The sequence below is a fragment of the Crocodylus siamensis genome, chromosome 2 (genome assembly GCF_052110815.1).
Source record: "Crocodylus siamensis isolate JL-2025a chromosome 2, ASM5211081v1, whole genome shotgun sequence".
Classification (NCBI taxonomy): Eukaryota; Metazoa; Chordata; order Crocodylia; family Crocodylidae; genus Crocodylus; species Crocodylus siamensis.
The window spans coordinates 195,803,874-195,830,411 of NC_143396.1; the positions used below are offsets into that span (position 1 = coordinate 195,803,874).

At 42.1% G+C, this 26,538-nt stretch overlaps 1 protein-coding gene across 1 annotated transcript in view; it reads right to left on the reverse strand.

The window, feature by feature from the left end:
* SPON1 (spondin 1) overlaps window positions 1-26,538 on the reverse strand; it is a 375,349-nt gene that overhangs the window by 54,941 nt on the left and 293,870 nt on the right. Inside the window, exon 7 of the mRNA XM_090032775.1 lies at window positions 21,801-21,865. Coding sequence (XP_089888901.1) covers window positions 21,801-21,865 — 65 coding nt within the window. The remainder of the gene's footprint in view (window positions 1-21,800; window positions 21,866-26,538) is intronic.

Genomic DNA, 26,538 nt, shown 5'->3' on the forward strand with positions numbered 1-26,538 from the left:
TTGACTTCACGGTCTACAGGTCCCCTAGATGACTTCTCAAGTAAACAACGACTGCAATTAACTACACTAAAGGAATCCTTCATCCTTCCTCCATTTCAGTCATAGGATGTACAAAATATACAACATCAAGTGATCAGGACTGAGTTGAACCAAAGAACTGAGAACTACAGTCTGATCCTTAACACTTTATTCAGCCCTCTGGTAGTCAACATGCAACAGCTCTGCTAACTGAATGCCCTTATAATGTGCATCTATGTTTACATATGGTGCAATTTAGTGCACTGGATACGGTGCTCAGTTAGGTAAAAGAGTTCATAGGAGTACAAGGAGAATAAGCAAATAAACAACTGGGCCTTACCTTATATCCAAATTTACAAAAAGAGTGGAGGATCAATAGACCAAGCCATCAAGAAAAATATGTATTAATAAAGAGTGAAAGAAAAAATGGGGGTTACAAAATATCCTATCAGAAATATAACATGTAGCTATTAAATAATAACTTCCTCATTCTATATAACCCTTATATAGAGACTCACTCACTCTGTGTGAAATTATACATGCATGCCTTCACTTTCAAAATTATTAGGTGGAACACTTTATAAGCAATTTGTATAATCAAATGCTAATGATATACAGGAGATGGATGATTAAAGGACTATAATATCAGCTTTCTTTTTCATTTTAGAGGAAATAAAAATTAAAATGTGCACATTACAACTAATAATTTAGAGTTCAAAGTCTGCATTTTACTGTTCAGAGAATATGATATAGTCAAATTCACAGCAACCATTTGAAATTTCATGTGCTGACGTGTGTGTTCAAAACACATCTTCTATTTTCTTTTTTTAATTGTAGTTCTCTGCTGGATAGTCTAAAGACTTGATTAATTGAGCAAAACAACAATTCAAAGCTAATTTGTTAATTTGTTATTCACACTTCTATAAATTAGTTTTGTGGATTAGAAACTACTCACTGAAAAAAGTCATATTTAATGCCAATGCATTGTGTTCCAGTACAGTAAGCTACTTTAGTATTATATTTAGTAACAAGAATGAAAAGAAGTGTATTAAACAAAACCAATCAAATATGCTTATTTATTTGTCTATCTTGCAAAATTCACACTACACAACTTATTTCCTGTAACACATTCTAATACGAATAATGGAAAGAAAAGTGACACCATTAAAAGTAAAGTAAATATTTTTCATTTTTGAAGTTGGTGATACAAAATGTTTGGATACCAGTGTGTGAATTTTAGTTTGCATGCTATAGAGAGCTTGGTGTGTTACTGGTGAATAACTCTATTAATTAATATTAACATATTCTTAGAAGACTAATTAACAGCAGGGACTCAGCAACGTCACTGAATCTCTGGGGTCTAGGTGTTGTGAATTTCATTATTTTTCTCTCTAAATCCTTTCAGTTATCAAAACTGAAATCCAAATTGATCTGAATCTTCCCTGCTCAGTCCTGATTAATAATAAGTTATCAGAGAATAGTATTTGGCATGCATAGTAGAACTCTAGGTCAGACTGCCTGTAAAATATCTGGTTATATACAAAGACTCTGAGGGACTGTTTCTACTAGGATTAGTGAATTTGTTTAACCAGACCAAACCAGCAAACTAATAAAAATGTCATATGTCCTCACACTGATTAGAGAGCATCCTCAGAATAATGGCTGCCTAAACAAGTGATTTAGTGTCACTGTGGTACTTCAAACAGGAACATATTTCAGAGACGTGTGCTCCCTAAATATTTAAACTATCGTTATCAGCTCTGTATAGGTAGTGTACCTTTTGTATGAAAGACATATTACAAGACATCCTGGCAGAATGCACTTTTCTGCTCTTTTCTACTCTCTCGCTCTGGCAATTAAATGATGTTTACGCTGCAGCTGTGACATGTAATTGCAGTAGGAGTCGGCACACCCGAGCAGTCTTTACATTAACTTTTTCAGGTAATGATCAGTGGGTGTGTCTCCACCTGACGCTACACTGTTGTAGCCATGTGCTACAGCGACATAGCGTCAGTGGGCACAAACCGTGACACTGATGCTACATTGCCACATCAACAAACTACCTCACTCTAGTGCATTGCTGTGGCACCGTAGCTGCTAAAAGTAACTGTGTGCCGCTGGGACTTTCTAAAGCAAGTACTAAATGACAGTGCGCTTGGGAGATGGGGAGCACATGTACACATGCCCAGTGTGGATGCGAGCAGACGTTACATTTAGGTCAACCTAACTAGGGTTACATCAGTCTAAGAAGCACTGATCTGTTCAGATATTCAGAGAGGTTAAATCAGGCAAAAATAAATAAATAAATGATTTAATGGTCACCTGAGGAGATGAACTAACTTAGATTAGGAACTGGTTAGCTTAATCCACTGAATGTCTGTACACGATTAGGGTGCAGCCCCAGGGTTGGGAAAGCCCAGCCCCTTCCCCAGCTCCAGGGCTACACTCTTCCTATCCCCTTCCCCCAACTCTGACCAGGTAATTTTTAACCTCCCCCCGACCCCAAAGAGCCTGAGCAGAGCTCCCAGCAGCAGCTGTGTCCCAGCTGCTGTGTTAATGGTTAACCATTTAACCGATATAATTAGAGGAGGTTAAATAAATGATTTTTAAAACAATATTTACATCCTTACTTAGGATACATTCAAACTATTCTCGAAATCAGCTGAATTCTACAAATGCTTTGGGGGCAGGTGGTAAATCACAAATGTTTAAATGCTTTGATTTGAGAGTGGTCTAAAATGAATTAACAAAAAGTAGAAGGGTTGGCATTGAAAACCCTGGAAATGAAATACTTTGCTTGACCAGAAACAGTTTTGCTTCTTGATTTTTAGTTCAGCCAGCAAACTGAAAGAAATCAATGATTTGCATCTCTGTAATCACAATAAGATAGAAAAGAAGATAAAGTTATTCTTACTAAATAGGAATTAGCATCTGGTCTTTATTTATTATAAGCACATGGCCTCAGCGCCCTTAGGAAGTGCAGCACTTCCCAAACTTTTGAAGTGTGAACCACCTTCTTCCAACTCAATTTTGTGCTGCTAAAAGCTACATATCTCCCACTTTTAGATCTTCTGCACCCCTTCACAGCTACTTCTTTATGCCCTCCCCATCCTTTGGGAAACACTGATGATACTCGTCATGTGATGCTCAGAGGTATTATTTTAAGTTTTCTGTGAACTCTGGCAGTCATCATCACTGCATCAGCTGACCTTCAAAACGTGATCCGAGTATTTCTTTCACAACTTTACTAGAGGCTAAATTAAACTATGTTTAGCTACTCTTTGAAGAAAGGACTGGAACCTGGGTCTTCCCCCAACACATACTATGCTATACAGCCATGTTTGCTCACTTTTTCTGGCCTACTGAATATTAGTTACTTCACACAAGGTGGCATGGCTTCAAGAGGAGAGCTTAAGAAAGCTTTACTGAAGAGTACTTATCCTGTAGCCTGGTAGTTACAGCATTCACTTCAGAAGTAGGAGATGCAGGCTCAAATCTCCTTAGCAGAGAAGTGAATTGAATCCATATTACCCATCCCATTTTGGTCTACTGGCTATAAAATACTTCCTGCTCCTGTTTTGTGAGGCCAGGTATGCTTTGAGAATTCCTACCAGCTCAAGCTTTGCTGGTGAGATTAATGAGGAAATGCCTATTTTGTGACAGCTGCTCAGTACTATTGGGACTTAATACTGTTCTAGGCATGTCCAGAAGCGGTTCTCTAAGCACCTAAGGAACTTTTCTGGTGGATTTTTAGGCACCTCTAGGATTATGCACCAGCTGATTTAGGCACCTCCCTGGGAAGTTAGGTGGCAATTAGGTGCCTAAGTCTTTCTGTGGAGCTAACACTACTCAGTGGGTGCATCTACACGTGAGGCAGACTGTGCAGTCATTTAGTGCTTGCTCAAGTGAGTAACCACCGTTACTTCACAGTCCCATCGGCTGCACAGTTATTTTTAGCTGCTACTGCACAGTAGCAACAAGTAGTGATATAGCATCTCATATAGACGTGCCCATCGAAATCCATGATGCAAACTTAAATGGAGTGGATGAGAAAGTAGGATAATGAGGATATACAAAATTCTAAAGTAGGCAATCCACACACTTTACCCTCTTGCACAAAGAGTGACAAAACTACTAGATATTATCATCTCATATTATGAATTCAGGTATTGTTACTACAGTTCATTCACTGTTAAATACTTCTTTTAATTATTCAACTGTTTATACATTGTGGGATTGCTATCTTACATGGGATAGGGAAAAGATTTCACTGACTGAACCTCTAAGCTAGATTCAGGATTTTAAATTGCCTAGCAAAAGCCCTTTTGTTGTTTTGGGGAGTACATGATAAAAAACTTCTCATAGCTGTACAAAGGAAGACACAAATATTTATGAATAAATATTAGATAGTCAAGAATGAAGACCTTAGAAGCACCAAATGAATAAATAAAATATTTAATACACAGTATATAATAATAAAAATAACAATAATAATAATATAATGGGTTTAGTCTGTCTGTCTATAATGCTCTTGGAGTACTCTGGCTATTGAAACGACCAATCAGAGTGCTCCAAAAAAGTGTTATGGGCAGGAAGAGGAAGTGGTGGTGATGCAGCAGAGTGCTGCCATGATGGCAGGGATGGACTGAGGGTGGGGAGTGGGGGAGAGGCCAGCCATGCATTTATATTGCAGCAATACTCAGAAAACCACATCTGAAAGGCACAATCCCTCTCCTTGAAAATTTCTGTTAATTCTGCTTGTGCTTGCAACTTGCCCATATATCTGATATACAGAAACAGCATTCCCAGGCAGGTGTACAACTGCACACAAGAAATATTGGTTGCAGTTTATGATGCAGCTCATTTTTTTCTTAATTGTTGATTTAACCCTGTGCAGCTATCAGATTGCATGTGTACCTTGGCAGCACTTTTAGTAGAATGCCTATTAAGGTAAACGGTATTTTAAAAATCTATCTGGTATGGCTAAATGCATTGAATAAATGTCCTTCTGGAGTCAGCTGTTATGTGTTCTCCATCCAGCCTTCCTGACTTCTTACTTTTCAAGCAGGAATAACAGTGCTTGGCACAAGTAGCTTTCTCAGGTCATGAAAGAGAAGCTGCTGCTTCTTCAGATGGAACAGGCAGTCTCCAAAGAACATCTCTCCCACTGCCTGATTGGGTTTGCAGAGGAAGAAGCAGCAGGAGAGCTAACTAGAGGGAAAGCCTTGCAGTAAAAAAGAAGTGACTAATTCTGTTCCCTCACTTCAGGAAACTCCTGCTGCTGCTGCAGGAGAGCAGATGAACGTACCTGGCAACTTCTTTGAAGCCTCTGGCCATTTGTCTCTTATATTGGCTTCCCAGGTGTCTCTAGACCAGTGGTCTTCAAACTTTTTTGATCACGCACCCCTATCATTAAAAAAAATTTTGAGCACGCACCCCCAATATACGTATATTTATATTCGCGCACTCCTATCAGTAAAACATTTTTGAGCATGCACCCCCAATATATGTATATTTATATAAATATACATATAAATAGAAGTTCTAATATTTTCTTCCCACACCCCAATGGATCATCTTGCGCACCCCACTTTGGAGACCACTGCTCTAGACCATTCGGCAGCCAGCTGTGGAAATGACACAAGTGGGAAGGGAGCCAACAGCAGACACTTTGGCCAGCTACTTGGGGCAGTGGGAAAAGGCATAAGAAATGTGTGTGAAGAAAAAGTCAAAAAAATGCACTTCAGGGTACTTAGGGAACTTGCTGGAGCAATCCAGGACCATTAGCAATTCTGCCTGCAAACCTGTGGAGGCCCATTGAGATGCCAGAAAACTAAACAGTACCTATCTTTAAAAAGGGGGGAAATAAAGTCTAGTCAACTCACCTTCACTTCCCAGATAGATACTGCAAAAAATAATCAAATAATCTATTTGTAAGGACTAGAAGATAACAAGGTGATAAGTAACAGCCAACGTGGATTTGTCAAGAGCAAGTCATGTCAAATGAATCTAATTTCTTCCTATGACAGGGTAATAGACCTTGTGGATAGGGGAGAAGCAGTAGATGTGACATAACTTGACTTTAGTAAAGCTTTTTACACCAACTCACATGACATTGCCTTACAAGAGCTAGGCAAATACTACTTGCTAGATAAAACTACAGAGTACAACTATTTGTAAAGCTACACTTAAAATAGTTATCAGTGGTTGGCTCTGAAACTGAAAATATGTATCAAGTATGGGGACATAGGGGTCTGTCCTGATTCCACTACTAGGCAGTCTTTTCACTAATGAGTTGGATGACTGATTGTATGATACGAGTACCCTTTACACATTTGCAAATAATACCAAGGCAGGGAGGAACTGTAAGTACTTCACAGTACAGGAAAAGAATTCAAAATGTTTTTGATAGACAGGAGAAATGGCCTCCAAGAAGTAGGATGCAGCTTAATAAGGACAAGTGCAAAGTACTTTACTGGATCATAAACAGAACGTGTCAACAATGTGACATTTTTGCAAAAAATATCAGACTGTCATATAAACAGGAGTGGCTTGTGTAAAATATGCCACTATACTTGAGGAAAGATGTGGTTCCATTTGTCAGAACCCAGAAGGCAGCAACAAAAGTATCTAGAAAGCATATCATATAAGAAAAGATTGAAATAATTGGCTTTGTTTATTCTAGCAAAGAGAAAACCGAGGAGAAATATGTTAAGAGTATTTGAGTACCTAACACACTTTCACAAAGAAGGAGAAAAATGAATTATTCTATGTCCTCTAGGAATCAGACAAAAGGTAATGGCTGAAACTGCAGCAAGGGTTAAACAGCAAGGAATAGGGTTGGACATTACAAAAAGCTTGCTAAGTGTAAGGATAGATAAGCAGTCTACCTAAGGAGACTTGGGAAACTCCATCATTAGAGGTTTTTCAGAACAAGTGAAACAAATATCCATTTGGAATGGTTAAGATACTGGTCTTGCCTTGGGGCACAAGGATGGATAGGTCTGGAAAGGAGAGGTCCCCTCCAGACATATGAAAATGGGATGTAGAAACTCGGGAAGGTGAAGATAAGGAGTGAACCAAGCAATGAAAAAGAGGAAAAAATAAAGGAAAGAAACAGGAAAAGATGGTGTAGTTTGGATGGGATATTTTGGTGAGTTGATAAAAGAAGGGTTGCAAGGTACTTCATATTGCGCTGAGGAGTCTCTTCGGATAATTTTATGTCCATTTCCTCCATCAAGGCTACAACATGAAGTTAATAAGACCCGATAATAGAGAAATAAACTGATATAAAACTTCCATAACAAGCTGAATCAGATTTCAACACTAGCTCAAAACTGAGGCTATTTTTGGTAAATAGATTTTCTAGGATGAGCTTCAAAAGAGCCAGGGCCAAGTGAACTTGACCTGACTGATGGTTTAAATTGAAAACCTTCTGTGTTTTGGGATGGTCACAAACCAAACAACAAAACGCTGTCAGGTTCTTCCGAATTTTGCAACCAAAGTGATCCCCCACAGAGTGTAACTGGAAATACATCTGTGCCTTTGGATTGAAACCTGTGCGCTATAAAAACCACACCGAGGCTATAGAAATTGTACAAGACAATAGTAGGTACAATAAACTGAGGCCTTGATCAAGGAGAGTGGAGAAGCAAAGTTTGATCATTAAACTTCAGGAAAAATAAAATGTTCTGTTGCTGACTCATCAGCCTCTCAATTTGCCAATGTCTGAGCCATAGTGCAACATTGTAAAAACAGAGGACATTTAAAAAGAACAGAGGCTGTGTGGGCACTGGAAGAATAAGCAAAAGATTATGAAGGAAAAGGTTTGCAAAAACTAAACAAAATCACCCAGTTATCTGTGCTTTTTAATTCTGAAATGCTTTGTTTGATATTCACTGAGCACAGAAAATTAGCTCTTAAAATATTTTTTATTCAAAATTTGGCAGAGGAATTGTGGATAGAAGGGAGTAGAGAGAGGAAGAAGCCCTACAAAAAAAGCTTAAAAGGAAAAGGGAGGGTACCTGCTTTTGCCAAATTGCGGTTCTGGTGTAAAGCATATGGATTTCAATAGACTTTGGCCGATGCCCCCAATTCACATCTCTCATGGGGTCTTAAGCCAATTCATCTTATTGGACAGCATCCTGTATGGGATGATGTGAGGCAGCAGTGATAAGGCAGATTGTTCCAGAGATAGTGCTTAGCACTGAGAAAAAAGGAGAAGGAAGAAATGATAGAACTGAAAAATCCATTATGCTCATATCTCTAATGAGAAGCTTGCTATCAGAAACATTTCCAGCCCCATGGGTTTATTGTATAGACTGGACTGTGAAAAATGACAGCCCCAACATAGGTTTTTCACAAGGGAAAGCCATTCTCTACTGAATAATGAGTTGCAAGTTGTGCAGGGAGCTGGATCGTGGATTTATTTCGCTCCAATTTTGATATTTTATTCTCCTGCATGGCACAGGATGGGGAGGAAAGCATAAGATTATGGGTAGACAAGGTTCTTTGGGTGAATCTGATATCTTTTATCAGACCAACTTAAATAGTTGGAAAACAATTATTAAGCAAGCTTTCAGATTCAAAAACCCTTTGTCAGGCTAAGGAAGTTTCAGCAGTTGATGTGTGCTCTTCCTGGATGGAATGAAAAGTAAAGAAGCCAAAGGCTGGGTTGGTATGCATGCAAGATAGGTAGTCAGTGAAAATGTAGATTGAGGAGTCAATGGGTGAGAGACAGGCTGGGGAGGCGGGGGAGAGAAGGGGGATGAATAGTGGAGAAGTACCTGGGGAGTCAGATGTCAGGCAGGTTATAATGCGTCATAAATCCAATGTCTATATTTAGTCCATGATTTTCAGTATCCTGGAGGCTGATGAAGTGGAGTTCATAGGCTGGTCTCTGGGAAGTGTTTTGTAAGTTTCCTTTGAGGATCAGGACTGAGAGATTGGAGAGGGAGTGGTTTCCTTGTGAGAAATGTGCCCCCACAGGTAATTGGGTATTCCTGTCTTTGATGGATTTCCGGTGTGTGTTCATTCTGGTGCGTGGTTGTAGTTTGGTCTCTCCTATGTATTTTCCATCAGGGCATTTGGTGCATTGGATGAGATATATTACGTTTCTGGAGGTGCAGCTGTAAGATCCAGGAATGCTGATGGCTCTGTTGTGAGATGAAGCTATGAACTCCACTTCATCAACCTCCTGGATACTAAAAATCATGGACTAAATATAGACATTGGATTTATGATGCATTATAACCTGCCTGACATCTGACTCCCCAGGTACTTCTCCACTATTCATCCCCCTTTTCTCCCCCGCCTCCCCCCACCAGCCTGTCTCTCACCCATTGACTCCTCAATCTACATTTTCACTGACTACCTATCTTGCATGCATACCAACCCAGCCTTTGGCTTCTTTACTTTTCATTCCATCCAGGAAGAGCACACATCAACTGCTGAAACTTCCTTAGCCTGACAAAGGGTTTTTGAATCTGAAAGCTTATTGTTTTCCAACTATTTAAGTTGGTCTAATAAAAGATAGAGTCACCCAAAGAACCATGATTGCCTATGGCCTTCGACCAACACAGCTAGAACCTACACCCCTGCAAGATTATGGGTAGATCAGTCTGAAATGCCTCATGGCAGAATCATTACAAATAGTGTGGGTGGGGGAGAAGGGGGTTAATTTCCACAACCAGCATAATTTATTGTCAAAAGGTTTTTAAACATTTGCATATTGTCTAAAAATCATGTGACAAACGTGTTTTCAAACTGAACATTCCAAAACCTGCAGGATCAAGAACTGGAAAGTGAATTAAGAGTTAACTTCATTTAATTCTTTTGGCTGGAAACAATTCAGAGTAGAAAGATGCCAAGCAGAAGAGATAAAATAGGATTTTTTTTTCTTTTATAATCCAAAGGATTGCTGAAAAATATTGGAGAAGGCACTTGTTCATTCAATATCTCTGATTTCTAAATTGACCAGTTCCTTTCAGCTTATCTAAAACTGGCAGACTAGACCTATGATAGTATTTGAACAGATGACGTGTATCTGCTTGATTATTTATTTATTTATTAGGCACTGACACTTTAGCAACTGGGTACATAGCCATTTGGCAAGCTGATTCTGTCCCATGTCTGATCCTTGCTTTTCCTTGCAGATAGAAATGTTAGACTGCATCATATTCAGCCTTACACAACAGTGGTATGAACTCCCTGCTTCGCAGTGACCAAGCAAAATCCTCAGACACAGGAGGTCTGATTCAAATACCCTCCTTCTTATCCCTGTTAATGAGGAATACTGATCCACCTGCATTGGACACATTCTGGTAACATAATTCAAGAGGCACCCTGAGAGAAACAAATTAATGTGAGCTGCAGCTCCAGCTGTGCGCTTCCAATGCACAAACCATTACAGAGAGCTAGAAATTGTGTGGCAAAATGAAATCCCTCGCTTATAGTTTGGGGTTTAGTCTAGAGGTCCAGCAATTTTGGAAAAATCACTGAAGACTGCACTATCCCTTATTGCATTATTGTAGCTACAGTCCTAAATCCTCATAACAAAGAAGTTGCCTGCATAATAACCCTTTTTTTTTCTGGTGGTAAAGGGTCACAATGGGCAGAGAATATAATGACCATCCTGTATACAACTTCACAGCTGTAAAACTAACAAATGTGATGACATCACTATGTAGCCTAGATTTCACACTCTCATCACAGATAATTTGGCTCTTGCCAAACTGTGGAACTGACACAGCTTCTTCCATGCCTAGGAGTTGGCTCTCTTCCGTGCCTTACCAGAATAAGATAATTCCTCCTGCTCTCACACACTATCTCAAATTAGAGAGTAAGGAATGATACTTCCCAACAGGTTTGACTGTATTTGTCTAGTGATATGTTAGTTCAGGAGTGTTAAGCTCACATGGGCCAGATTTGGACAATGGGACTCCTTGAGGGTCAGATCCAACCAGGGAAAGAGGGAAGCTGCAGTGGCTTCTACAGCAGCAACAGTGGTGAGCAGTCTGGTGGCAGCGGGTCTAGCCAAGCGAGTCCAGAGGTGACCAAATTCACCATTGATGGTCAGGCCCAGTGTGGCCAAAAGGGTCCCAGATACTGTGGCAAGCCATACCCCACAACTTCTGGTGCCCATCGGTGACTGAGAGGCTCTTCAGGTTGGATCTGGCCCATAGGTTTGACTCCCCTGTGTTAGATTAATTCAGGACCAATCCTGATGTCTTAGTACAAGCAAAGCTCCTGTTGAAGTAAATGGGGTTTTGACACTGTAAGGATTTCTCCATTTGGACCCACAGACATAACAGAAAATGTTTTGTTTTGTGAAGGAGCTCTGGGCAAGATTTCTGAAGGTATTTAGAAACCTAACTCCCATGGAGTTAGATGCCTAAATAACTTAAATTCTTGCCCTCTGTGCACCCAGATTCTGCCGTCACAGCTTGATTATTTTACATTTGCAGCTCCTGCGGTTTGAATGCCAGCAGTCCTATCAGAATTCTACTGATGGGATGTTTCACCTCCTGTCTCCCATAACCAATGATCAGCTGTTTGCAGCTGGGTGTGAAAGTGAAATCTGCTTCAAGCTGAGAACAGCTGAGAGGCAAAGAGCACTGAGCTGTGATCCTGTTTTATATGGGTGAGATGAAAACCACTCTGTTTTGATCCCTGTAGGCCATCTCATGCTATCCTTGCTCACAGTGAATAGTACCTTTCCTGGTAAGTGTTCTCATTGAAATCACAATTTCAATAGCTCAATCTGGGCCTATAACCATAAATAGCAGGAAACAATGTTTTATGATGTTAGTTCACTCCTCTTCTCATGGTAATAATGTTCCCTTACATGTTGTGCAGCTATAGTGCTATATCACAAAAACTACAAAAGAAAACCTCCTGAAAACAAGAACCTGGGGGAGATTTTCTGCATGCTGACTGGCCTGTATTCTGGGTGCCAACCTGGATAGAGGAAGGCTGAATATAACTGAGAGGGTGGAGGACATGGAAAATGAGGAGGGAAAAAGCTTCTTTTCTTACATGTGAAAGGGAAAAAGAAAAGGAGAAAGGAAAAAATAACAAGGAGGAAGTGAACTAAGCCTATTATTTGGGTAGGGATATTTTGTTGGATTGGGGACTGACAGTGAGCTAAAGTGTATTAGTTTTAACTCTAACAGGTTACAGTTAAAGTATTACATATTATTACATCTGCCCCATCTCAGCCCTGACTGCCACCTCTACTATATTTGTTACTTCTGACTTGATGTCTGTGAACTGGAAGTAACAAATCTTTTGGGACAACATGTGCTTATTGCATCTCGACTGAGAACTACTTGTTTTCTCCTTCCCAGCCAGAAGAGAAAATTTACAGTTATATTTCTCTTTAATCTCTGTCTCATGCACTAAAGACTTCTCAGTCTCAGTTAAGACTGAGGAATAAGTGTTACAGGCCTTTGGGTTCAGGCCAAAGCTTCTGGACTTGTTCCTTATATCAGAATTTCTTCTTTCTTTTTTTTCCCAAGTAAAATTTCTAAATTTCATGCTTGTGATGATGAATTTGAAAATATGGCTTTAGAATACCCGAGGAAGTGCCAGCTTTCTGAATCTGTACAGAGCTTAAAACAATAGTGATGTGAAGTCTGACTAGCCCCATTCACCAGCTAACTCCACACCAGCAGTGAAGAAGTGCAGATGACTTGGCCTACCCACCCAAAGGCATTCTGTACTGCTAGGGTAGGTATTGGAAGGCTGCCCTACTGTCACAAGAGCAGAAGAGACTGCTTTTAGACATCTTGAAAAAAGCTGGGGGATTCTACTGTTCTCTTGAAGAAAGAATCATAGAATCATAGAAAATGTGGGTTGGAAGGGACCTCAGGAGGTCATCTAGTCCAACCCTCTGCTCAGTCCAGGACCATCTCCAACTAGATCATCTCAGCCAAGGCTTGGTGGACCAGGGTCTTAAAAACCTCCATGAATAGGAATTCTGCAACCTCTCTGGGTAGCCTGTTCCAGTGCTTTACTACCCTCCTTGTGAAAAAGGTTTTCCTAATATCTAACCTAAACTTCCCTTGCTGCAACTTGAGACCATTGCTCCTTGTTCTGTCATCTGCCAGCACTAATAAAAGTCGAACTCCATACTCTTTGGACCCCACTTCCAGGTAGATGAAAGCCACTATTAAATCCCGCTTCAGTCTTTTCTTCTCCAGACTAAATAAGCCCAGTTTCCTCAGCCTCTCTTCAGAAGTCATGTTCACTCGTCCTCATACCATTTTCACTGCCCTCTGCTGGACTCTTTCCAATTTGTTCACATCCTTTCTGTAGCAGGGGGAGGGGGAGAGGACACAGTACTCCAGATGTGGCCTCACCAGTGTCAAATAGAGGAGAAGAATCACTTCCCTCAATCTGTTGGCAGTTCTCATAATAATGCAGCCCAGTATGCCGTTAGCCTTCTTGGCAACAAGGGCACACTGTTGGTTCATATGCAGCTTATTGTCCACTGTAACCCCCAGGTCCTTTTCTGCAGAGCTGCTGCCCAGCCAGTCAACCTCCAGCCTGTACCGGTACATGGGACTGTTCCATTCTAGGTGCAGGACTTTCTACTTGTTCTTATTGAACCTCATGAAATTTCTTTTGGTCCAATCCTCCAATTTGTCTAGGTCTCTCTGAATTCTAGCCCTACCCTCCAGTCTATCTGCTACTTTCTTCTGCTTGGTGTCACTGTTGTTGAAGGATGGGGGGACTACTGCCACTGCTGGCCCGCTGAGCAACCCTTGCAAAGCCAGGAGACCAAGGCACTTAAGGGAGCCCACCCCTGCCACAGCCCTGGCACAATCTGTGGGCAAGGCAAGAGCCCCCAAGGGCACACTTGCCTGCCTGTACACTAATACCAGGAGCCTGGGCAACAAGCAGGAGGAGCTCATCCTCCTGCTCAGTGCAAAGAATTATGACGTCATTGGGATAATGGAGACCTGGTGGGACTCCACCCATGACTGGACCACGGGTATAGAGGGCTATACCCTGTACAGGAGGGATCGTGTTGACAAAAGGGGCGGGGGTGTAGCTCTCTATGTGAAGGAAAGCTACATGTCCCTGCAAGCTGATGTTGGCAACTGGCATGGATAGCTAGAAACCCTCTGGGTAAAAATTCATGGGGAATACGGCACAGGGGACACAACGGTGGGAGTCTACTACAGACCTCCCACTCAAAGTCCTGAGTTTGACCAGGAGTTCGCCCGGGAACTGACTGAGGCCACTTGCTCCAGGACCTTGGTTGTCATGAGTGACTTCAATTACCCGGACATCTCGTGGGAAGATCACTCAGCTAAATCTGAGTGGTCGCAAAGCATTCTCTCGTGCGTGGATGACCTCTACCTGACTCAAGAAGTCTATGGGCCAATGAGAGGCAAAGCGCTGCTCGAGCTGGTACTGGCTATGGGGGACGACCTAATCAGCGACCTAGTGATCGATGGGAAGCTGGGTGACAGCGACCACGAGCTGATCACCTTCACCATCTGCCGTAAAGCTGGCAAGTCAGTCAGCAACACAGAAGTCCTTGACTTCAGAAAAGCCAACTTTGATAAGCTCAAGAGGCTTGTCGGACAGGCCCTTAGGGACCATGACCCCAGGGAGATGGGAGTTCAAGAAGAGTGGTTGCTTCTCAAGGAAGCGATCCTCATTGCACAAGCCAAATCTATTCCAACATGGAGGAAAGGCAGCAAGAAGGCACAGCAGCCCTCCTGGCTCTCCAGGGACCTAGCGGACCTCCTGCGGCTAAAAAGGAAAGCCTACAAAGGATGCAGGATGGGATTCACCTTCAAGGAGGATTATTCTGCGCTGGTCCGGTCCTGCAGGGAGCAAACCAGGAAAGCCAAGGCTGCAACTGAACTCCAACTAGCTTCAAGCATCAAGGACAACAAAAAGTCCTTTTTCAGATATGTGGGGAGCCAGAGGAAAAGCAAGGGCAACGTTGGACCCCTGCTAAACCAGATGGGGCAACTGACAACCGACGCCCAGGAAAAAGCGAACCTATTAAATAGGTACTTTGCGTCAGTCTTTCATCAGTCCCACGGGACGCCCATGCCTGCTATGGGACAGGGAGATCCGGGTGTTGGGATTCCCTACCCTCCATAAATGCTGACCTCATGAAGGAACATCTTGAGAAGCTGGATACCTTCCAGTCAGCTGGCCCTGACAATCTGCACCCCAGGGTACTCAAGGAGCTGGCGAGCGTCATAGCCCAGCCCCTGGCATGGATCTTTGAAAACTCCTGGCGCTCTGGTGTAGTGCCCGAAGACTGGAAGAAGGCCAATGTGGTGCCGATCTTCAAGAAAGGGAGGAGAGTGGATCCAGCTAACTACAGGCCCATTAGCCTGACTTCTATCCTGGGGAAGATCTTAGAAAAGTTTATGAAGGAGGCCTTGATGGACTGGCCCAGGCTAACATCCTAAGGGATAGCCAGCACGGGTTTGTTGCGGGTAGGTCTTGTTTGACCAATCTCATTTCCTTCTATGACCAGGTGACCTATCACCTGGATGAGGGAGAAGAGATGGATGTCATATATCTTGACTTCAAAAAAGCTTTTGATCTGGTATCCCATGATCACCTCTTGGCCTAACTGCCCAGTTGTGGCCTTGGTTCCACCACGATCCGCTGGCTGGGAAACTGGATCCGTGGTCGGACCCAGAGGGTTGTGATTGATGGCAGTCACTCATCGTGGTGCCCTGTAACCAGTGGGGTCCCTCAAGGCTCTGTCCTGGGACCCATCCTGTTCAACATCTTCATTAATGATGTGGACATTGGAGTCAGGAGTGGACTGGCCAAGTTCGCCAATGACACCAAACTTTGGGGCAAAGCATCCACGCCAGAAGGTAGGTGGGTGATCCAGGCTGACAGTGGACAAGCTCAGCAAATGGGCAGATGAGAACCTGATGGTGTTTAACACTGAAAAATGCAAGGTTCTCCACCTTGGGAGGAAAAACCTGCAGCATCCTTATAGGCTCAGCAGTGCTATGTTGGATAGCACTACAGAAGAAAGAGACTTGGGGGTCATCATTGACCACAAGATGAACATGAGCCTGCAATGCAATGCTGCGGCTAGTAAAGTGACCAAAACGCTGGCTTGCATTCATAGATGCTTCTCGAGCAAATCCCGGGACGTCATTCTCCCCTTGTACTCGGCCTTGGTGAGGCCGCAGCTGGAGTACTGTGTCCAGTTTTGGGCTCCACAATTCAAAAAGGATGTGGAGAAGCTTGAGAGAGTCCAGAGGAGAGCCACGTGCATGATCAGAGGTCAGGAAAACAGACCTTACCACAACAGGCTGAGAGCCATGGGACTCTTTAGCCTGGAAAAGCGCAGGCTCAGGGGTGATCTGATGGCCACCTATAGGTTTATCAGGGGCGACCACCAGGATCTGGGGGAACGTTTGTTCACCAGAGCGCCCCAAGGGATGACGAGGTCAAACGGTCACAAACTCCTGCAAGACCGCTTCAGGCTGGACATAAGGAAGAATTTCTTTACTGTCCGAGCCCCCAATGTCTGGAACAGTCTGCCAGCGGAGGTGGTTCAAGCACCTACATTGAACACCTTCAAGAGCAAATTGGATGCTTATCTTGCTGGGATCCTATGACCCCAGCTGACTTCCTGCCCTTTGGGCAGGGGGCTGGACTCGATGATCTCTCAAGGTCCCTTCCAGCCCTGATGTCTATGAAAAAAAAAAAAAAAAAAAAAAGATATTGAACAAAACTGGTCCCAGAACCAACCCCTGGTGCACTCCACTTGATACAACTGCCAACTACATGCTTAGCTATTGATGATTACTCTTTGTGCCTGACTCCCCCCTTCCAACCAGTTTCTATCCACCTTACAGTCCATTCATCCAATCTGTATTTCTTTAGCTTGTTTGTGAGAATGTTGTGGGAAACCATATCAAAACCCTTGCTAAAGTCAAGGTATATCATGTCTACAGCTTTCCCTGCATCCACACAGCCAGCAATCTTGTCGTAGAAAGCAATCTGGTTGGTTTGGCATGACTTGCCCTTGGTGAATCCAGGCTGATTGTAATCACATTCTTCTCCTCCTTAGAAATGGAGTCCTTGAGGATTTCCTTCATGATTTTTTCAGGGACTGAGGTTAGGCTGAACAGTCTTCAGTTCCCTGGATCCTCCTCCTCCTCTTTCTTAAAGAGGGGCACTATATTTGTCCCTTTCCAGTCATCTGGAACCTCTCCCAATTGCCATGAGTTTTCAAAGATGATGGCCAGCAGCTCTGCAATCACATTGGCTAACTCCCTCAGCACCCTCAGAGGCATTGTGTCGGGGTCCATGGCCTTGTACACATCCACCTTTTCTAAATAATCCCTAACCTGTTTTTACCACTATTGGCTGCTCAACTCCTCCCCAAACTGTGCTGCTGAGTTCAGTAGTCTGTAGCTGACCGTGCCTGTGAAGACTGAGGTAAAAAAAGGCATTAAATACTTTGGCTTTTTGTCCATCATCTGTCATTAGGTTGCCTCCTTCATTCAGTAAGGGACCCACATTTTCCCAGATCTGTCACCTGTTACTGAAATACTTGCAGAAAGCCTTCTTGTTACCTTTCATGTCCTTTGCTAGCTGCAACTCCAATTGTTCTTTGGCCTTCCTTCCTATTTTCATCCCTGCATGCAAACAATACTTATATTCCTCCCTAGTACTTTGTCCAAGTTTCCACTTCCTGTAAGCTTCCTTTTGGTGTTTTAGCTCATTGAAGAATTCCCTAATAAGGCCAAGCTGGTCTTCTGCTATCTTTGCTAGTCTTCCTGTGCATCAGGATGGTTTGTTCCTGCACCCTTAGCAAGGGTTCTTTAAAATACAACCAGCTCTCCTGGGCTCCCAGGAGATCCTGCACATCAGTTCCCCTGGGAGGCCAGACTGAGGGGGGGAAAGGAGTCCAAGAACCTACCCTCCCCCCATTCCCGTGCCCACACCTACAAGAGGAAATGCCAGACCCTGCTATCAGTACACTTGGGCGGGGGGGATGGTCATAAGGGAACCAAGAGCCATGTTATGCCAGGATACCTAGAATACCATGATCTAGGCCTGTCTTCTGTTCTGGCTTTTATGCTCAGAAGTTTTCCCTGCGATGCACAGATCTGACATCTGCTTGATGCAGCTGGCAAGTTTTGAGTCTGCAGGCCTTTTTGGTCCCAAGTCACATTATGCTCAAACACTTGTTAGCCAATCAGGTTCATTTTTCAGCTCAGTTAATAATCTGCAACTCTTTGTTGCAGTTTTTTTAATTAAAGTGACAAGATAAACAGCCCATCTAGTATAGCATTCTGATTCTGGTAGCAGCTAATCACCAATTCTCCATCACAACAGGCAAAGATGTAGTAATATAATTACAGCTGTCAAAACTTTGAAATCAATGTAGGAAAGTAATTATATCAATAAGTTTAAGTGCTGTTAAATATTGATATTTTAAGTGTAACTAACACAATATGATAACTTGGATGGGTAACTGCTTCCTGATCCCATTTAGTATTCATTTCAAACTCTGAAACTTGACCAGACTGATTTCCTTTGCTAACCTGTGAAACTTTTTCTTTCGCCTTCTGCAGTTATTTTCTTAATGTTATGTATTTGATAATAGTGTTTAATATACAGTAAACTCCTTTGCCACAATAGAGCGATATACTGCAACATAGCTTAACATTACGTGATGTGATGTTTTGACATATTGACTTAACACCAGACCAAGAAAAGTCATAACATTCATGACTACTCAAGAGAAAATTATCCATGCCCATTACCCGGTAGAAAATTAGCAACACATGCTTGCCAGAATAAGTTTGCTTTGTTGTGCATAATAATTGTCTAAATGTTTGTCTGATGTAGCAGCTTTAATTCTTGTACAATCATAATTTATATTCCAACAGAGATAATCAATAATGTTAAACAGAAAATCTAACAAGAGAAATATGTGCTAATTGAAAAGTTTATTTTCTTTGGAGATGGAAGCAGACTTTAAAATGGAATTAAAAGAGGGGTACCACAACTATATATGAGAAACATAATGAAAATGGTTTTAAAAAAACAAACCACCAAGTAAAAGAGGGAAACACAACAAGAGCTGTTGGGGAAGAAAACCTTTGGGTGACATTTTACAATACAGTAGGAATATCTGGATATCTGGAATTTTTCCATGGATGTTATTGAAGGGTGACAACAATTGACATATGGAAAAGAAAAGATGTGGCTACAAGAACATCTGGAGCGTTGTTGAGAAACATTGTCATAGTTAGCTCTGTTGGAATATGCCTCAAAAATGTTTGAAATGGTGTTCTAATAAAAACATCTAAAGAGTCTTTTGTTAACTCCTTTGTGAAACTGTCACTTCTGCATTCCCTCTAGCTGATATAGCCAGGGGCACTATAGTTTAATTAGCTTTGATTTTTGTGTATGAATTTACTGCTTTTGAAAGATGATGGATTGACAGCTCTGGAGATGGAAATCCTCTATTTATCCCCAATACAGTCAAAGAAATGAATAATACCACGTGCCTCTCCGACAATCACCACTATATAATGTGTGTGATAACTGTGGAGTGGCTGACTGCAGAGACAAACCCTTGCAACATTGATCACTTTAAGGCAAAAGCACCATCGCTGCTGTTTTCTTTGTTCTTTTTTGTTTTTTTTTTAAGGTTATAGGCAAAAACAAATGGTTCCCCTGAGCCAAACAGGCTCTACCGGATCAGAGCCAGGCAGCGTAATGACTTTCCTCATTTAAAGAATACCAACTTGGTATGCAAAAGAACAAGTAGGTCAACGCCAACAAAAATGTATTGAAACTTACTACAGGTAAGCTCAGTAATGGGTCCCCCAAACTAACAGATGTTGAGCACAGTAAAGCTGGAGACAGTTTCTGTGGGGAGCTCATTATCTGAATACAGCAGCGGAGGAACATGCCAAAAGGTTCTAAGGACTCAAGGCAGCAATTAGCTGTGCAAGACTACAGTCATATGGATTTTAAGGCCAGAAAGGACAATTATAATAATCTACTCTGAACTCCTGTATCCCACAGACAATCGCTGAACCTCACCCAGAAATCCTGCCACAGACATATAATTTTTTATTTTGCTTTCAGAATCTTTTTAAGAAAAGTATCCAAGGACTTCAGGTGAGAAAAAAATTCATCATAGCTCTAGCTAAACTGTCCAAAGGGCTGAACACTCCTAACTCTTAAATGCTTCTCTTCATTTCTGGTCTGCATTTCTCTAGCTTTAGCCACCTACCACTAGCTCTTCTTATGCCATTATATGCTTGATTAAGGAGCCATCAGATTGCAGCTATCAAAAAACTTTTCTGATCAAGTTACTTCTTAATTTTTCCTTGGATAAACTAACTGGCTTCTTAAGTTTTAAGCTTCTTTGGTCTTTTACCAAAAAAATCAGTGTTTTCCACAACGTGATTTTTAGCTTTTCTCCTGGCTGCCATCCCTGTAGTTAATATCTTTTTTGAATTGTGGATGCTAAAACTGGGCACTCCAGTAAGCCACCATCCTAATGCTGTGGACAGAGGTCATGCCACCTCTGCCTGATGCAAAGACTGCACTCACCCATTCTGAGCCATAAAGGCAAAGTGGGTGCTCACGTTTAACAGGGGTCCTTTATTAGTAGGACAGAACATAGCGCCTTATCTAGTAAATGTCACCTACTTTCTTTATTCCTAGATGGCTTTGCAAAGCCTGTATTTTAAAAAACCCTGTTGCTGAAGCCCAACCTCCAGTGAGAAAATAAGTTTCATGCATTTACTTGCATTCTGCACATGTCCTAGCCTAGCAATTAGGCAGGGTAGATGGCTTCTCTGGTCCTGAGCCCTTACTGTTTTGCTGCTCTCAGGCTTTCTGCCCTGGGAAACCTTAAGAGCAGCAATGAGACTAGGGTGAATGCAGAGCCAAGAAAGCAGGCAGAGTTTATTTTCCACAGCAGTCGTCCTGGGCAGGGAAGCTGTATAGACACATGTTGTCACCTTATCTAATGATTAAGGCCACTCTATAACTGGCCTGTTCCCACTATGAATTTACACCTTCACCAATTTTTAAATTATATACTGTACAAATTTTACCAATCGTGGCTTTATATTTTCCTAGAGCAGTAATATTAATAACACAGAAGCAGCAACAGGTCAAGTGTGAAGGAGGAATAGAAGATCTGAGATTCAGAAGCATTCACCTATGGGAGCTCTGCCTTGTTTTGTGTTGGGAACCCAAGAGTGATAAGCATCCTGGGATGATGAAGGTGAGCCATGTTCTCAGCTCAGGTAATTATTATAGCTCTACTGAAGTCAGTGTCACTATGGCAGTTTACCATATCTGAACCTAGGGTTCAATGTCTTTGAGAAATTAACTTTCCATAAGATATATTTTGGAGCTTTTTAGGATCCGTCCCCCCACCAAAGAGGATGAGAGAATGAATGAACTGGTCAAAACAGATTATAAAGATACTGTGTACTGAATAGGAAAACATGCATACATTTTATAAAAGTCATAGTCTGATACAGACACAACATCAGCAAAATGATCTGCTCTTTCTTTTGCCTGAACCAGCAATCCCAAAGTAAGCCAATAATAAAAGAGAGAGTTGCAATTATTGGCAAAATACCAAGCACAAGACAAACTCATCTATCAACAATATTTTTATATTGTTTCTTCACAACAGCAAACCATTGTGTGAGGCAATAAGTTTGGAGTACCTGTCAGACGATATTGAACAGAACTCTTTTGGGAGGCTTCATTCCCTACCTACTTACACGTTTACTGGTTGCCAGGCAGGCCACTGTGCTTTCGCCTTGATGACAGTTAAAACCTCATCACTCTGCAAAGGGAGACAAAAACAAAACAAAACCAATCAACAGTTATTGGGACACATTTATTATGAGAGTAACATTCCTCAATGATTTATAGCACCAAGATGAGGCACCTGGTGTCTCAGCATTTGGATGAAGAGCCATGTACCTTATGCCCTGTGACGTTTGGGAGGTGCGTTCTCTGCTACTCTGGGTGAGGAAGAGAGCAGCCAAGAAGGTATGGGAGCTGCCCAGAGAGGAACTACGTTAGTATCCAACCACTACCACACTCACATCACATCAGTGCCTCTTCCACTTATACTGCAACTGAACTCAGCAGAAGGGGTTGGGCACACGCTGCAGCATGGCTCGTTACATTTAGTTTCCCTTTATGAGTGCTGCAATTTATGGTATAAGAAGTACTGTGACTTACTGCTGTCTCCAGCTATAATTAATTTCTCTTCCACCAAGGTCTTGGCTGTCTACATGACACAAGCCAAGCCAATGACAGTGTGATATAAAGGGGTTTGGGGAGATGGCGCAGTAGAAAAGCCATAAGACTGCTCTGTAATTCCCACAAAGCTCATGGACATAGCAGCATGTGGCCAGTCCTGCTTCCTAGAGGGAAGTGTGATAAGGCAAGAGCCTTCTGAAAACTCTGGAGGGCTTTATTGTTACTCTGTGGGAAGGAGTACACTTAAGTCTTCCTAAGGAACAAAACCCAAATACTGTCCCTTGTAGGCTCTAGCAATGGACATGGATAGCACTGGGGAAGAAAAATAGGATCAGCAACTCATGAGCTGGGATGAATGTCTTCAAAATGGTACAGTAAAATAGGGTTGAACTGAGGCAAAGAACTTTCTCTTGAGGACTAACCCTAAACAATGGCATACCCCACAAAGCTGCTTATGAGCAGCGACACAAGCTAAATGACCGTATTTCCTATCCAGCAGGATTTAATGTTACATCAACAATCCATAACCGATGCACTGCAATCTCCTTTAAATGCAACTTTTAATAGCTACTTTACCCACTTCCCCCCCACACACATAAAAATGAAAGGCTGAAGTATGTAACGCACCTGTAGAAACCCAGAGAGTGGCTAAGCACTGTACAAAGATTCCCCACCCCCCTTAAAGCCTATAAGGATTCCTGCATCAGCAGTTTTAAAATTTATATGCAGCATAATAAACCCTGAACAAAAACAGCAGACTGTTTTAACAAGGCTCTGGTGCACAGAAGACATCTATCAAGTGTTTCTTAGAGCCTTTTCCCATCTCCCTGAGGATTCCTTCCCAGTAATTTGTTTAAAGGAATACAGAGTTCACAACTCACTTGCATGATCTCTGCAGCCTTTTAAAAATATTTCCCAATTAAGCTAAGAAACCCATCCCATACATTACTAGTAATTGGCAGTTCCAACAGAGCTGTCCTTTTGTTCAGTGCTAATCTTGCTGCCTCCCCCTTGATAGCAATGCCTCTGATACCTCAGGCTAGTTCTAATCCATATATGCCCCAGTTTAGGGAAATCAATTTTCACTGGTCATTTCTACCAGAGCCATTATTTTTCAACTCCTTCTTTGTACCAAAGTAAAGCAATTATAGCCCTGATGTGCCCTATCCATAACATGGAAGCATCTCAGACTTGGGTGCTCATCCATGACATGATCTCTTCCTCATCCTGAGAGAGCAGCTTGAAGTAATCCATTTTTTTATGAAGGGATAATTTGTGGCTGCTGTTAGGACAGATGCTTGGTGAGATTCAGAGCTGCATTAAATTCAGTAGAGCTCTGCTGAACTACATCAGCTGAGAGTTTAGATCCATGTGCTTAAATCAATATCAAGAGTTAACCATTCTCATATTATTAGTGGGGTCGGGATAAGGAAAATAGTGCTGCGAAGGGGAAGAATCACACACACCGCGTGCTGCCCAGGGCAACCAAGCTGTGTTGGGGAAATCTATGGGAGCTGGCTCTGCAGCCTTTACACCGGACAAGACCACAGTGCTCCAGCAGTCTGATTTGCTGCTCTTGCTTTTGTCGTTCTCCTTCTTCCCTCTCTCACTGCACCTCCTACCGACTCATGTTTGGGCAGTACTGAAATGAGCTCTGCATCACTCAGTGCATCCAGTATAAACTTAGCATTGCCATTGTGTCTTGAGCTGTCTGTGCTTTTGGATGAGGGGGAGACAGTATTTTCCCCAAAGAGGTTAAAAATAAATGAATGGTAGAAACAGACTAAACCAAGAAAGTTAAAATGTGCCTGATACTCACTTCAGTCTCCCTCTCTCTTCTCTAGTCTCCCTGGGCACTACTTGCTCTATGGATGGAATAAACCCTGAATGCTGTCTGAATTTTGGCTTCCCTGTTTCCTTTTGGCTGTATGCTTCAACACCTCAACAACTTCACGCTTTTTAAATATGTATATTTTCATTTACATACCCTCAGAACACTTTGCATTGACTGAAAGGATTAAGCATGTATTATACACACCAAAGGGAGTTTGACTCTTATTACTTAAAAATGCCTGTTTATACAGACACTGTGTGTCTGTATATGGTGACTTATTTACTTAATAAAAATCAACAGCTACTCCAGGCCCATCCAGGTCCCTTCACATAAGGAAGTGTTTATGGCATATGCTGTGCTATGCAAATTTAAAATGCACTCTAGGAACCATTTTTCAAAGTGTAATAATATCAATAGCCACTTACTGCTGAAAGTGGAGAGAGGGAGACCTGAATCAGACTGCCATTTGGATTCACACATTCGTGAACTTTTGCGTAAAGTCAGAATCCAACTGGGATCAGAACATCCATGTCAGTACACCCCTCTTTATAATAACCAATTCTCTGCTCAGAAAGGTTTGAAATCCAGATACAAATGAAGTAGAATTAGACTATAATATAAGCTAAAGGCACCTGTGTTATTTCATGTAATCATTTGCTAGATTTCATTCTTATGTATGGACGCTGAATAATGTCAATGTTAAAACAGTGCATAGAGACATTTCTGATTACTCAGAAAATGGATTATTTTTAACTTACTGTGAGATTATTAAATATATATTTTAATAGTCTTTACACATAGAGCCTACACACTAAAGAGTTACCCAGGAATAGGCTGTGTTTCTCCCCCCCCGCCCCGAGGAAAAGGCCCCACAGGGAAAAGAGTAATTTCTGAACACGCTGTTGCATTTTCTGTCTGCAAACTAAAACCAATATAACATCTGCAGCATACAAATACAACAGAAATGTCCTTATCCTTACATATTCAAATGTAACACACACACACACACAGATGAAAGTCAAGATGGTAGATGAAATCACCATCTTGGCTGACGTGCAGGGCCTGCAGCGCCACCCACAGCTAAAAGCACAAACCTCTACAGCTTGAGCTGAAGAGTTAGTTTTCTAACGCAGTTATTAACTGGGCACAGAACAGAACCTAGAACATATACCGTCCCTATAGGTTACATACATGTATATCTGTGATGGATTACACATCTTTGTCTGCCTCCTTTTCCATCCACAGAAAGTGTGTGCATAGTAGGAATCCAAGGCAAACATTGTACAATTTTTGATAGAGATACACAATCTGCAGTTAAAGTCAGCAAGTGAACAGCCAACCATTTTCAGCTGAAAGTAGGATTCTCTCACACCGGTGTTTAAAAGGCTGTCCCGTACTAACCAAGTGCAAAGACCACAGAAGCACTGTAAAATATACGTATTCTTTATTTCAAGGAGTTCAGTCATACTTTTCCTCTGGGTTTACTTCCTGTCATTAGTAATGATGTTCTCTCTGCTCTCTGCATTGCCAAAATTTTGCTTTGATATTTACAGACATAGAAATTCCCAAGCTCAGGTACAAGAAACAGTATGTTTCACTACTGTAGTCTTATGTAGAGTTTACAGTAGTTCTATGTAGAGTTTAGATTATGGTTGTATGAGATGGTTTGGATAGGGATGATCCTGTGTCAGGCAGGGGATTAGACTAGATGACCGCTCCTACCTCTCTGTGATTCTGTTATAAATGCTGTAGAGTGCCTAGCCATAATGTTCATGTGTGAATGGAAAGTGATGACGCTAATGACTGTAATTGCTACATTTCGTTACATGGAAATCTAGATTATCTTCACCACAGAGAGACAGAAAATGCAACACTGTCTAGCTAGTGAAGGGAAAGGAAAGTGGAAGGAAAAGAAAATGCTTTTAAGCCCTTCCAGAATGTCTTCAAGCTAAAACTAATCTAAGAAAAAAATTGGCAGCTCTGTGTCACACTTCTCTGTGGCCATGTCTACACAAGATGCTTACTATGCAGTAGCTCATTACTACTGGACACTACTGTACAGTACCACCAGCAGTCTGCTCATACCCACACTGGCCCTGCAACACTCCCCTGCAGCAGTCAGGGGGATTTCTACGTGGGCACTAACCTAGGGGCTGGCAGGGAGCAAAGGGTCTCCTGAGCTAGGAGACAGCTGTCTCCTGGCCCCTGCCCCCAGGAGCTGCATGCTCCACCACTGGAGCTCAGGCAATTGTGGAGCTGGGGCAAGGAGATAAGAATCTCCCAAGTCCCTGTCAGTTATCGTGATCACAGACCAAGAGCTGGGAGATCCCTGGTGCCAGGGCAGGGAGACATTGTCCCTCCCTGGGCTGCAGTGACAGAGCTGCCCAGTTGACCAGGAGCATGTTTGCTCCTAG